Source organism: Mytilus trossulus, chromosome 6, assembly GCF_036588685.1.
Source record: "Mytilus trossulus isolate FHL-02 chromosome 6, PNRI_Mtr1.1.1.hap1, whole genome shotgun sequence".
Taxonomy (NCBI): Eukaryota; Metazoa; Mollusca; class Bivalvia; order Mytilida; family Mytilidae; genus Mytilus; species Mytilus trossulus.
In genome coordinates, this window is record NC_086378.1 from 52,803,165 (window position 1) to 52,818,030 (window position 14,866).

Sequence of the window (14,866 nt, forward strand, 5' to 3'; positions counted from 1 at the left end):
ATGCTATTCACTATAATTTGGTGTTACATAATTGTAGTTCACCATCAATACTTTAGTTCGGCTTCACAAAGTTCACTGTTAATGCTTTTTGTCATGTTTTCAGAGACATTTCATTCCAAAATTTCGAGCAATCATGGGAAAAGCCATAATTATGAAGTGTTTTTCTGTTCAATTTCCCAGAGGGCAATCTCAGGAAGCTAATTATTTGAAAGAAAAGGACAATGTTTAAACGAGAAACTAATAAATTAATGTCCTTATGGTACTCGTTGCTATTCCTTTTATTTAATTATGCAATCATTATCAAATGTAAAATTTGCTTCAACTAGAGGCAAGCTCAATTCCACATTACGTGTTGTACTGTTTATTCCATTCACGATGTGATGCTGTTAGATGCATCCAAATTTAAAAACATGTGATCTTAAAGTTATATCAAGACTTATTGAAAATATATAAAATATGTTTTATTTGATTATGAGAATAAAAAGCATAACGATAAACAGTCGAACAAAAGATTGTTTTACATTGTATAAACATTAAACCTGTCGAAATGTTTTGTTTAACTTATGTACAGTATACCATTATTTCAGATGACCAATCTTATCCCTCTCTCTCTCCTACTTCCAAATGATAAATTATATAAAATTGGTTTGTATTTTATCGAAGAATAAAATATTGGAATGCGCCTTATGCGGTTGAGATGGTTCTTTTCAGTGATTCTTCCTTTCTGTACATAAATCTTTGACGATGGCTTGATGACCTTTTTGTGTTGTCCTACATTTGAAAACATAGAAATGTTTACTGATGACACAGACACATATTCAAATACTTTACAAAACAATGATCTACACAAAGGAAAATTGTCAATTCAATTTTATAGCCAAACATACATGAATAATGATATTTCTCAGCACAAAGTTTAGCATCTTATGGAACACTTCAACGTAGCTTCTTACTATTTGTCTTTCGAAAAGCGATCTTATATATATATTGATTTCTTTTTAACAAAAAAAAAAACAACTTGTTTTAGGTGTCGCCTTTTCAACGGCTAAATCCAATTGTTTATTTTTTTGTATGCTTAAGCTAGCGTGCAGAGTGTCGTTTTGAATCTTCATAAAAGGCTTATATAAGGTCAAAGCAAAACAGAAAGAAACAAATATTACAAAATTTTCTGTATTAATATCAATACTCATTTTCTGATAGACACGGGGAATGTTTCTAAGACAACAACCCGACCAAAAATCGGAAATCAGCCCATCGACATAAGCGCGAACATTCCACACGCTGGAGGCGTCTTTCGGCTTGCCTCTTAACAATGATGTGTTGTGGTGCAGCAAAATCGACGCCACACTAACCTCCAAAACATATAAATGAACCAATTTGAAAAAAAAACCACAATACCAACGTAAGAAATGATAGTTTTTATTATCGCAATATCAACATAAGAGCATTTTTATCAATTCTAAAATATAAAAATATATTACGTCAAAGTTAAGTAATAAGAAATAAAAAAACCAAATGAACTTTGAGGAAAAATGATAGCGGAAGCAAATGGCAAAGCTCAAACATATCAAACAAATTGATAACAACTGTCATATTCCTGACTTGGTACAGACATTTATATATGTATCAAATAGTTAATTAAACACACATCGTTGTAAACATAATGGAATTTGATGCGAATGTCATACAAGTGAGAGGTTTAGCGATACAAAACCAGGTCAATCCACCACTTTCTACATATGACAAACAACCCCAGTTTCTGATCGGGTTCGTGTTGTTCTTGTATTCATATTTGTGACATTTTTGTTCACGCATCATTGTCAATATAATGGAACTTATTGCGCTATAAAACCTGGTTCAATCCACAATTGAAAATACTTGTAACAAGTCATGAATATGACAGTTGTTGTCCATTCGTTTGATGTGTTTTGTCATTTAACTTTCGTTTTCATTTTTCCCCGAAGTACATTATTTTTGTGATTTTACTTTCTCATAGCTTGTTTTAAGTGTGAGCCAAGGCTCCGGGTTTAACGCCGTACTTTTTAAAAACTTGTTACCTGGACGGAGAGTTGTCTCATTGGCACTCGTTTTCTCTTATATCGATATAATAGTTAAAAATGTTAAAAATAGGGATACATCAACATTGTGTTATAATTGTAATCACTATAAAAGCAAACAAATTTATTTTTATTTTTTTCGTTGGTATCGATATTCGTGGATTGAGAAAAACTTGGATATTCTTGGATATTTGGTTGCATGGTTTTACGAATCTCTATATACAAAGCGTATAGAAAGTTTGTGATTCGTTGAACCGTTAGATTTTTTGTTTACTTGTATACACGAAACCCTCGAAAATTTGTTTCAAACGAATAATAATGAATAAAACAGAATATTTTTTTTTTGAGTCAGCATTAATATCCATGTCCTGTCAGTTTCAATAAATAATATGATTTTTTTCAAACTTTTACATTTCAAATATTCATATACTTACAGTAGTAGTAGAATTTGTAGATTTTGAATGTAGCCGTCTTTGATAGTGATCGTAACCTTGCCTGATCTGAACAAAGTATAACATTGAAATATTCACAACTTGAATTAAAGCTTGCAAGGTGATTTTAATACAAAATGCTTCATGAAAACCGTAAGAATAATATTGAATTAAAACATGCAAAAACTAATGGAAGCTCATTATGATATTGTTGTTATATCATATTTCATTTTTTATTTAAATACCAAGATATGTTATTATATGACTATACATTTTCTGTGTCCTCATTTGCTAATAGCATAGGAAATCCTCTTTGTTAAATCATTATTTTCTATGCAGCTTAAATCACGAGAGTTTAATATAAGTTTTTGAACAATACCTTGTACCTAAATATAGACGTTTCAAGGCAACTTCAATGACGCGCTTTTTTTTTTACGTCTTGTAAATTACCATATGTTTTCTTTGTTTTCTTGTTTTCGGTGTAATTTTTCTCCTCTTATTTTATGTGTGTACATTTTTTTAATAAGTTTAATTAAATATTCGAATAACAAAAACTGGCAAAAGCAGATGACATATTAAGCTAAAACAACTGAATGCTCAATGTTAAATTTTAAATGTAGTAAGTATCTGAGCAAATACTATAAATTGGTTAAGGATCAAAAGTCATAATTATAATAAAACAATTGTTTTTTCCAATAACTGTATGTAATCACCAGACATGCGAACAGTGACTCGTCCATATTGTTAAAAAAATTATTGTATATATAATCGATATTTAGTTAATCCGTACATTTACCGTACATAGTTTTTGATTCAATCGATTTGATTTTGACATACCCTACAAAAAATCTTTCCTGATCTATGCAGTGAGGAAAATATATGTATTTGAGAAATAAATGAATGAAATTCAAAAACTCGTCATGCTGTTAGCAATGCTATTCACTGCTTTATATTTTTTGGCATCTTCGATGAGTTTATTACGATTACGTATCTGGTACAGAAATTGGTAACCAGATGCGTATATAGGTATCACAGTAATCGTAGGCACAAATTGGCACTCGGGGTCACCGCCGCACAATGCCCTCAGAATGTTGGAAAAACAGATTTTAGAAGTTTAGTTGCAAAATTTTGTGTGCAAAAAGCAAAAATACACTCGTAATTTTATCATGATAATATATATGATGAGAAGTTCGATGAATTGTACATAGTTTAACTATAAAATCTGACTGATGAATTCACTGGAACTACAATCGGAAAGAATATAATTACAATATGCATTGCCTAACGTATCCCTTTGATTAAGGAACACATCATGTTAGGTGTTTTCATATCCATTACTTTCTGAATTAGGGTAATCAATATATATGTTGTGTACAAGTTATCATTTTGCACACATTATAATTTGTACAAAAATATTGTACAAATTATAATTTGTATTTTGACTTTGTACAGATTATAATTTGTACAAAACGTGCCTGTACAAATTACAATTTGTACAAAATTTGACCAAAATTCACTTATAACTTGTACAACAGTTTTGAATACGAATTTTGGTGAAAAATGCATTGATTCACACAATAGAATTGTAATTAACTGACCACACACTAAACCTTATTAACATAATACACCGCCGTTTATACACACCTACATAAGGCAGGTTCATCTTCGAGAAAAAAAAGTAAACAAATAGTTTTTTTCTTCAAATTTTGAATACATAAACGTCTTTTTCTTAAAAAAAATAAATATCATTCAATAGTACTGCTTGATTAGTTCTTATCGTTATTTTGAGGTAATTATTTTATTCAGAAACTATGCAAACGATTATATTTGTAAAATTTCATATTTTGTATCGTGAAAGATCGTTTTGATGATCGTGAAAAGGATCTCAAAAGATTTGTTGCCACTTATTCTTTTTTTTCTAAAAGTCCATGGAAACAATCAAATCTTTCTTTAAGCAAGTGATTATTAGGTCTTTCCACCTTTCTTGTGGAAAGACCTATTGAATTTGTTCTGATTATTTTTTTTTTCTTCCCCCTAATTTTTTTTTGCGGTGTTAAAATGTTTCAAAAGATGTCGCTTAGTTTTTTTGTATATGATATCATTCAGTCTATACGCTTTTGAAACTGACCCTGTTTAACCGAACACTTTTCTTTGTAAGAGTTATCTCCCCAAACACTGTTTTTCTTGTTATCAGATCTCCTCCGCAACCGTAAAAGAAAGCGACAAATTTATTTTTCCAAATTGCTCGTTTTATCCTCAGGATGTTACGTTTTATTTTCACCGAAGCTTGACGAAGACTCCGTATGAGAGTTATTTCCCCTTTTGTAATGAAGTAAATGCAATAAATTTGTTACTGGAAAACCATTAGTGATAGAGGCCTAGGGTCTTTTGATTTGAGGTCCTTGGTCCAAAAAATTGAAAATGAGGTCAAGGTCAAAGGTCAAGGTCATGTTCAAAAATATGATTTTGGCTTGTTATCTCTTATTTTCAGAAATCCTATAAGATATCGACAAAATATTTTCACGAAATGTGTGTTACGACATGGCTTAACACATAAATTTTAGTTAAAAGGGTACGTAAACATTTGATGCGACTTTTCCCCCTTTTATATCTTATATTAGTTGTATGGTTATATAACTCATTATCATTATAAAGTAAAGGCTTAGGGTCTTTTGATTTAAGATCCTTGGTCTTAAAAAATAAAAATTAGGTAAAGGTCAAAGGTCAGGGTCAAATTCTAAATTTTGATTTTGGCTTATTTTCACTCTTTTTCATGTACCTTATAACAGTCGGGGCACTTAGCGAACTCCATAATATTATGAAATTCCGTAATTTTTGTGGAAAATTAAAGTTGTCTCCCTTTGACTAACAGGCTAAATTTAAGATGGGAGATAACTATATTTTGAAACTGATTCTTAAAAAAAAGGGAGACAAATGAAATCTATTTATTGTTTTCTTAAATTCAATGAAAAAAAAAACCATAATAACATGCAGGGATGTCACCTCGGTGAAGAGTACTCGCTTGGTAAAAAAAATTACAAAATGGAAACACAAAATTATATCCATTTTTTGTATTGTGGGTCGTTGTATTTTTCATTGTTTTATTTATGTAAAATGTATATTATGTATAAGGTTTTAAGCCATTGTCTCATATGGGCGTAAAGTGCTTTTCAATAAAGAATTTAAGGACTTATAAACGTAAAACCCTCAACATTAGAACAATGGACTAGGTAATAGTCCAATGAATTATATACCAGATAAATCATAATTAAAAATAAGCTTATTTAATACATGTACTAATTATGTAAACTGACAATTATCTAATCTAATAATTAAGTGATATCTATAAAAAAAAAAATTTAAACAACATGCAGTATTAAGGGACCGTAAAAACCACATTTTCAAAATAATCAACAAAAGGGTAATGTTTGAACTAACTGATGACTTTAATAATTTTCTGAGGGTCGACATAAGGTGCATTGAATTTGTCTGATCTAAAAGTAGTATCTTGACAACTGTGCCTTGGATGAGACTTATTCTCAACTGTATTTGTAACTAACAGTCCTGCTGATGAAAATATATGCTCTGACGGTATAAATGGTGAGGGAATGACTAAGATTAGCTTAAAATATAAGATTTTGAAAAGTGTCTTGTTCATGGCATACATTGTACCTTTGTTTGGGAGATTCGATTCGTATTTTCATAATTATTATTAATCTTAATTAATATTTAATTTCCCGGGAGGCGCTTTCAATAAATTCATTTTTTGTTTAAGATTTTAAAGAAAGCAACAACATTCTAACAGGAGACCAGTCCAGTGGCGGATCCAGAAATTTTCATAAGTGGGGGCCCACTGACTGACCTAAGAGGGGCCCCGCTTCAGTCACGCTTCAGTGATTCCCTATATAAGCAACCAATTTTTCCCCAGAAAGGGGGACCCGGGCTCCCTGCCCCGCCCCCCCCCCCCCTTAATCCGCCTCTGCAGTCTATCGAAAAATACTTTCCTGGATTGATATCCCCCAAAGGTGCAAGATTTTTTTTTAAAGTCTATAAATATGTTTCAATTAAGCATAAACCTATAATCAAACAGAAAAAATTAAGTTCAGAAAAAAATGCACTATTTTGTTTCCCTCCATGTTTTGACATGAAACTGGAGTTGTAATACAAGACTGGTACCTTGACAAATTGTTGATGCAATCACATTGACGTATGCGTATCTGTTTCCATATGTGTGCTATAAACACATTATAATCTGCTGTGTAGTTATAAATCGTCTAAGCTACAAAATATTGTGTTTTATCAATGAAGTGAAATACGATACTAATACATCTGTGTACTGTAAGCTACAGCAACAAGGTATTTGATTTTTACTGGCTCAAGTGCATCAGGAAACCTCATTATAACTAGTGATAGTTCATACGATTTGACATTCCTCTTAAGCTAGAAACAGAGGTCACATCGGTACGTTGATCCCTCAAATTGCACTTGCCACTTTAATATATAATATTATTTTGTGATAAAAGTTTGGAGATTAATCGCCAACTTTGAAAACATACAACGCATCAAAATACACAAACATAGATATTAGTTATAAATTATTATTTTTGTTTTAACTTTAATTGTTAATATGCTTCTGAAGGAAAACAAACTAATCGACGACACAAAATAAAATAAAACTAAATTAATCATTTGAAAAAGTTTATATAATAGAAAACCACTCACAATTTATGAGTTTGTTTGAATGTAAAATTCGTTTGATTTTTTTTTTCGTATGTACTAACTTTCACGGACTTCAACGTGAAAGGTTGCTGGAATTTAATTTAAATTTATAAAAAATGCTAAAAGGTTATGAAATAGTACTAGAACTCTTTTCTCTCTCGTTTGTTTGAATTATAAGACTAATGTTATGTCATATTCAACTATCAAAACTGGGAAGCAGCGCTGTATTTTGTTTACGTGCTTATGTACATGTAGATTTAAATAGTCAACAAAACTTAATATGACTCCGCTAGCACTACAGTCTTTCCTCTGACTTATTATACAGGGGCGGATCTACCAATTTTAAAAAGGGGGGTTCCTAACTCAGGAGAAAAGGGGGGTCCAACTATATGTTTCCATTCAAATACATTGATCGGCAAAAAAGAGGAGGGTTCAAACCCCAGCCCCCCCCCCCCCCCCCCCTGGATCCGCTAATGTAATAGTTCTTATTAATTGCCTCGAAAAATATCACTCATACGAAAGACGTCTATGCCAGCACGAAACTGACGGGTCGGTTTGAACATGACATGACACATTTAATTGTATTGCAATACTTTTAATGTAATCTTTTTTTAACATAAGCACTGTATTGTCCATATGTTAAATTAATTTATTTAACTTTTCGAGGAGTTTTTGCTTAATTATATTCTAATAATTCGGTAGAGAAGTAATATTTCCTGCAGGACAAAAATGAGTAACAAGTCGACCTTTTATTTTATTGCATTCGTCACACAAAGGAACTGCAAATAAGCTGTCCCAAGTCAGGATCATGTTATTCGGTGGTTGTCGTTTGTTGTTGTATTACATATTTGATTTTCGTTCATTTGTGCATGCGCGTAGCTACGTTTACGTCAAAGCGCACGGGCCTACACTTGGATTTTTAAAATAAAACAAATGATCGACATAGAATAAGAAAAACTGGCCAAAAGCACATCAGCATTGTGCTTCTTTTTCAATGGATTGTACTTTTGAATAAAAAGGGACTTAATTTAATCAAGTAGATCATTTAATATTTTTTGTTCTAATCTTTTGTATCAGTTTGAATTTACTATAAATTCTAAGTCCTTTTCTTATATTTAAATCAATTAACTTACTATCTGCTCAGATTCAATATGCTGTTTGGATTTTTGTCGAGTCTGTGATTTATGTCCGAAAAGCGAGACGAATTGGCGTCAACATTTAGGTTCCAAATGTGAATAAAAAAAGTCTTTTAAATGACTCTCCGTGAAATTTTACGAAAGTTTGACAGAAACTGTTTATGATCAAAAGAGTATTCAGAGCAATATAATAATGCAATTATAATATCTTTAATTTCCCCGCATTTTAAGGACAAAATGTATTTCTTTCTGCAACAAATTAGTGGTTGAAGTTTGGGCTTACATTTTGTTATTTTTAATTACATTTACTACTTGTCGAACCTTCATCGAATTTTATGAAAATACCGAAGAAGCTTTTTCTATGACTAATGTCTAAAACTAAAATTTTGAAAGCATTTGTTTTCGTTCATTTATCTAGTCTTTTCTGATAGACAGATAGCCGGGTTCTTCTTTATGCAATTAATTGTTTTACATGCTCAATTTGTAAACCTTCATAAATTGTTGTGAAATATTCCACATCAAGAAAAAAATATCAAAGGAAAATTTAAGATTTTTTGTAAATCCCTTTAAAGGAATGGTAAATTGATTAAAATTGAGAATGGAAATGGGGAATGTGTCAAAGAGACAACAACCCGACCAAATAAACAAACAACAGCAGAAGGTCACCAACAGGTCTTCAATGTAGCGAGAAATTCCCGCACCCGGAGGCGTTCTTCAGCTGGCCCCTAAACGAATATATACTAGTTCAGTGATAATGAACGCCATACTAATTTCCAAATTGTACACAAGAAACTAAAATTAAAATAATACAAGACAAACAAAGGCCAGAGGCTCCTGACTTGGGACAGGCGCAAAAATGCGGCGGGGTTAAACATGTTTGTGAGATCTCAACCCTCCCCCTATACCTCTAACCAATTTAGAAAAGGAAACGCATAACAACACGCACATTAAAATTCAGTTTAAGAGAAGTCCGAGTCTGATGTCAGAAGATGTAACCAAAGAAAATAAACTTTTTGTGGAAAGAAATACAAGGTGTTCCAGAATTTTTTATATTGCACCTCTAAGACATATTTTTTTTTGTGTTCATTAAAAGGTGCTTTTGTCGATTGTATACTCACTCACAGCACCCTTTAAACTTGCTTAAAAGTAATATTGGTTTGGACGTTTTCTCTAAAACCAATGACCATTTGGCTAGCTTCCAGTTTAACACGACGAAAAAGTTAACATATTATAAGATTTAACCAAAACAAATAAACCATTTAGATTCAAAAGTGTGTTGCTATCAATGACTTTTTACTGACAGGAAACATTATGGTATTTGATTCTCGATAGCTTTTTGGGGCTTTGTCCCTTTCGTACCTACTACCAGCAGGTGCTTTATCATTGGGCGGTTGGCACCCCTCATATCCCTCGCAAAGGTTTGGGTGTACACGTAAAAATGACCGAGCTACGCCACTGTTTTGTACGTAATTTAGGTTTGCATTGTTTTATATTTGTCATTTCGGAACCTTTTATAGCTGACTATGTGGTATGGGTTTTGCTTATTGTTGAAGACCGTACGTAGACCTATATTTGTAGGTTTCTATGTCATTTGGTCTCTTGTGGAGAGTTGTATAATTGGCAATCATACAACGTCTTTTTTATATGATAAAGTTTAGTTCATGATTTTCTGAAATCTTTCAACATCAAGAATCTCTTACACAGTGGAAATTGTTGTTCTTGAACTTAAGGTGAGTGAATTTTTCCCCATATCGAAGTCCTAACAAATATATTTCAAGTTGAAGACGAGCAATTAAAGCGCGGTTCGTGTGCTTTTTTGAGTTCTTAGCATGCACTGATTGTGTGTCGTAGATCATTTTTTCGTCATCGTAAACATAATCTGAAAGAGGAAAACAGGAATATTGCAGCAATAGACAAAGTCTTTCAATTTTATTTATTCATTCATTTTCTGCACTGTAATGAAAGATTCGAATTACTTCTATTTTCACTACTGTCCCGGAATATTTTGCGAGTTCAAACAACAAAAAAACGCCATTAAAATAATAACTGGAGGCTCAAAAGAGCCTGTGTTGCTCACCGTGGTCTATATCATATTAGACAAAGACACACTCCAACATTGTAGACGAGAAAAGTATTAATGACAAAAACAAATATGTTTTTTTTTTATCTTATATTGCCGGTCATTTAAGTGTGTTCAGTGTCAATGCTTTAGTTTCAGAGATATAAATCAAACACTGCATCCCCGCTTGGTTATTATTTAGCCATGCTGCCATCTTGGTTGATGTTTGGTTATTGGATACATTTTTTTGAACTAGATACCCTAGGGATTGTTTATGCAAAATTTGTTTTAATTTGGACAAGTAGTTTCAGAGGAGAATTTTTTGGCAAAGGATTACCGAAATGTAAGACAAATTGTAGGAAATTAACTGTAAAAGGCAATAACTGCTTGTTGTAGACCTTGTTTTGCTGAACATTTTTGCTGTCAACAGTCTTTCTTCATGCATGGTTAATGCAATGGCAAATTTATACCGTGGGTTTTCCCGTTTGAATGGTTTTACACTAGTAATTTTGGGACCCTTTATAGTTTGTTGTTCGGTGTAAGCCAAGGCTCCGTGTTAAGGCCGTGCATTGACCTATACTGGTTTACTTTTCTTTCAATTGTTATTTGGATGGAGAGTTGTCTCATTGGCACTGCACACCACATCTTCCTATATATAAGAGCTGATCTTGAGAGACTTCCCCTGGAACTAAATATTAAATTTCAATCTATATTGTACATGTATGGTATACATGTACGTTTATATTCTCATGCCGTTTATCCTCTTGTGAAGGAACCATTTATTTTGTCTCAAAACTTAGACTCTGTGCGAATTTATTCTTCAGTTGCCCGAGTGAGTTGGTTCCCATATGTGAAACATGTATCAGAAGAAACTGGTGTGGATTTATACACTTTCAAGAAATATTTCTCTCATAATATAACTAAAACTATTAGAGAACAAATAAAATTAACATTAAAGGATTTTTATGAAAAGATAGTAAACGATAAAATATTAGATATATATGAAGGATAACAGCAAACTCACTATTTATAAACATGAAAGACTAGATAATACAAATGAAAAATAGTAAACTTACTCAAAATTTTAATTCAGAAAACTGATAACAAAATTCAGAATCAGAGATTATAATTTTTTAATAGAAAAAGGGAGATATCTTAGAACGCAAATATATATAGAAGAAAGATTAAGCAAAAACTGCAAACAATTTGAAGATGAAATTCATTTCTTTTTTATATTGTAATAGTAACAGTAATAACAGATTTTTTTTTATTATTTAATACCCAATCAAAGATCACACATTCAGGTAAATATACATAACAGGGGTTTTCGTCTTTCCTGTTATTTTAAGATTTCGGAAGTAAAGCCACTGGCTAAAGTCAAAACTATGACAAGCCGTTTTGCTATTTATTCTTAATTCAAGATATCTCATAAAATTCATAAGATATCTTATATAGTTTATAAGATATATCATAAACTATATAAGATATCTTATAAACTTTATGAGATATCTTATAAACTATATGAGATATCTGATAAACTATATAAGATATCTTATAAACTGTATAAGATATCTTATAAACTGTTTAAGATATCTTATAAATTATATGAGATATCTTATATTAAAATTGTTTATAAGATATCTCATATTCTTTATAAGATATCTTACAAACTTTAGAAGATATCTTATAAACTTATGAAGATATCTTATAAATTTTAGAAGATATCTTATCTAACATTAAAGATATTATATAAGATATCGTATATCTAATAGGAGATATCTTATATATTATAGGAGATATCTCATTTCGTTTATAAGATATATCATAAAACTTATAAGATATATTATATAGTTTATAAGATATCTCCTAAAGTTAATAAGATATCTTATATTGTTATAATACATCTTATAAAGTTTATAAGATATCTTATATAGTTTATAAGACATCTTATATAGTTTATAAGATATCTTATATAGTTTATAAGATATCTCATATAATTTATCAGATATCTTATATAATTGTCATGAATTATATAAGATATCTTATATAAAAATTGTTTATAAAATATCTCATATACTTTATAAGATATCTTATAATCTTTTGAAGATATATTATAAAGTATATTAGATATCATATTAACTTTATGAGATATCTCGTATAACATTAAAGATATCTTATATTATATATGAGATATCTTATTAAATGAAATTATATTTAAGACATCTTATATATTAAAGGAGATATCTTATATATTATATAAGATATCTTATATATTATATAAGATATCTTATATATTATATAAGATATCTTATATATTATATAAGATATCTTATATATTATAGGAGATATCTTGAAATTCGAATAAATAGTAAAACGGCTTGCGATACAAAACAGCTATAAGTTAAGCTTTACGATGTTTTATATATAACTTCCTCAATAGTGGAAAAGAATTACAATGAAAGTTTAATGGTAAGGATCCAAAAAGACAGAATAGATAGATAGTTATTCCAGTAAATAGTCAATACTAAATATACAATGTATACATGTATCAATGTAAATGCACGACATCTCTTCAGCTTGCCCGCTGTTATCTTATGATCAAGTCACGTACACTAGACCACGATCGCACCACGCTCAGCGCGATCTAAAAAGTATTCAGATTGTGTTGAGGTCGCGGTATGGGCTGCATGAAAATGTAAGTTTTAGATGTGTTCACGATGCTATACTACGACCTCATTACTTTTCTACAACGATTCCATCAAGAGTATACCCCGTTTTCACCACGCTTGTTCTGCGACCTCACTACGATAATCACGATCTTACTACGCTAATCACGTTCTTACTACGATTATACTACACTTCGTTTACCCGATTAAAAAACGATCTTAGCACATTTCTTCTGCGATTGAAGAACGATTTTATCACGATCATTCTACGATCTTACCATGTTCATATGGCGATTTTACTACGCTCTCGATAATAACGTCAATATCATGTTTTCGGAGTCAATATAAATACTGTTCCATTCCTCCTTATTTTCATTAATACCTAGAATTCTCGATAACAACACAGACAGGCCACCAAAATCTACAATATTTTGTATTTGTGCATGATAGGGATAGAGTTAGAGTCAGTGGGGCCTCTGATACGAATCCTGATCCAGATGAGATGTCGGATTAACCTATCACAACGTATATTGCTGATCTATCAAGATCACTATCAAGATCAAATGAAGATATTTCATTCAATTAATAGTGGGATGATACAAATGTGTCAAGCATGGCTGAGCTGTTGGAGACTAGCGACATTAGGTCCAAATTATATACAGACGAACAAAACCTGGAGAGCTTTTACATGCTTTATCTGACAATGAGAATGAGCCCGAGCATGGCTATAAGTAAAAATGGTTGTAGTATAAACGTAGTAAGGTCGAAAGACGTGCATGATTAGGACGGCATGAGCGTGCTAGAATCGTTCTATGATCTTTAAAGCGGGGTTTACACAGTGCCGATTATTGCTCCCGTTTGAGATCTGACTGCGCTAAGACTCGAAAAGTTAAAAAGTCGTATTACTATCCTCAATGATATGGCATGTCCTGTTATTGCCTGAACGCTGTAATATACGTTCATAACACTCAGACTCATACGGATCGGAGAGTTTGGACAAGCACCCCGACAGTTAGGTGCGTCCCTTAACATTCGGGAATTGTCTCAATCAATTTCGTCTAGTTGAATTACAATCGTTATTATGTCGTGACAAATTCTCTAGAATCGCGATGATCAAAATCGTAACAATGACCTGTGATTGACACGAATGACAATTAAATGGTATTTTTTTATATATAAATATCCTGTTTACAAAACTTTCATTTTTTCGAAAAACTAAGAATTTCATTATCCCAGGAATTGATCACCTTAGCCGTATTTGGCAAAACTTTTTGGAATTGTTGGTTCTCAATGCTCTTCTTCTTTGTATTTGTTTGGCTTTATAACTATTTTGAACTGAACGTCACCGATCAGTCTTATGTAGACGAAACGCGCGTCTGCCTTACAAAACTATAATCCTGGTGTCTTTGATAACTATATTCTGGACAGTGTCATGTGGAACGGGCATGCTTTAGAAAGATATACCATTGCGTTTTTTTTTTCCGATTGAGCCCTGATTGCTACCCGAATGCGAAACAATTTAAAAGAGAAAAATAACGGCCTAATTTATGTCCCAAAATTGAACGAAAAACAAATATGTAACAGAAACAAACGACATCCACTGAATTACAGGCTCCTAATTTGGGAGAGACACATACATACTGAATATGGCGGGGTCAAACATGTTTGTGTGATTGCAACTCACTCCCTGACACGAGACAGTGGCGTAATAGTACAACATAAGAACGATCTATAAAAATCAGTTGAAAGTCTTAACTCGACAGATGATTAAAGATACAAATACTACATGAAAATACAC

At 31.6% G+C, this 14,866-nt stretch overlaps 1 protein-coding gene across 1 annotated transcript in view; it reads right to left on the bottom strand.

The window, feature by feature from the left end:
- Window positions 1–293: 293 nt before the first annotated feature.
- LOC134721522 (adhesion G-protein coupled receptor D1-like) overlaps window positions 294–14,866 on the bottom strand; it is a 52,180-nt gene continuing 37,607 nt past the window's right edge. Inside the window, exons 5-6 of the mRNA XM_063584602.1 lie at window positions 2,492–2,557; window positions 294–771 (exon numbers count right to left, since the gene is read on the bottom strand). Coding sequence (XP_063440672.1) covers window positions 685–771; window positions 2,492–2,557 — 153 coding nt within the window. The 3' untranslated portion in view covers window positions 294–684. The remainder of the gene's footprint in view (window positions 772–2,491; window positions 2,558–14,866) is intronic.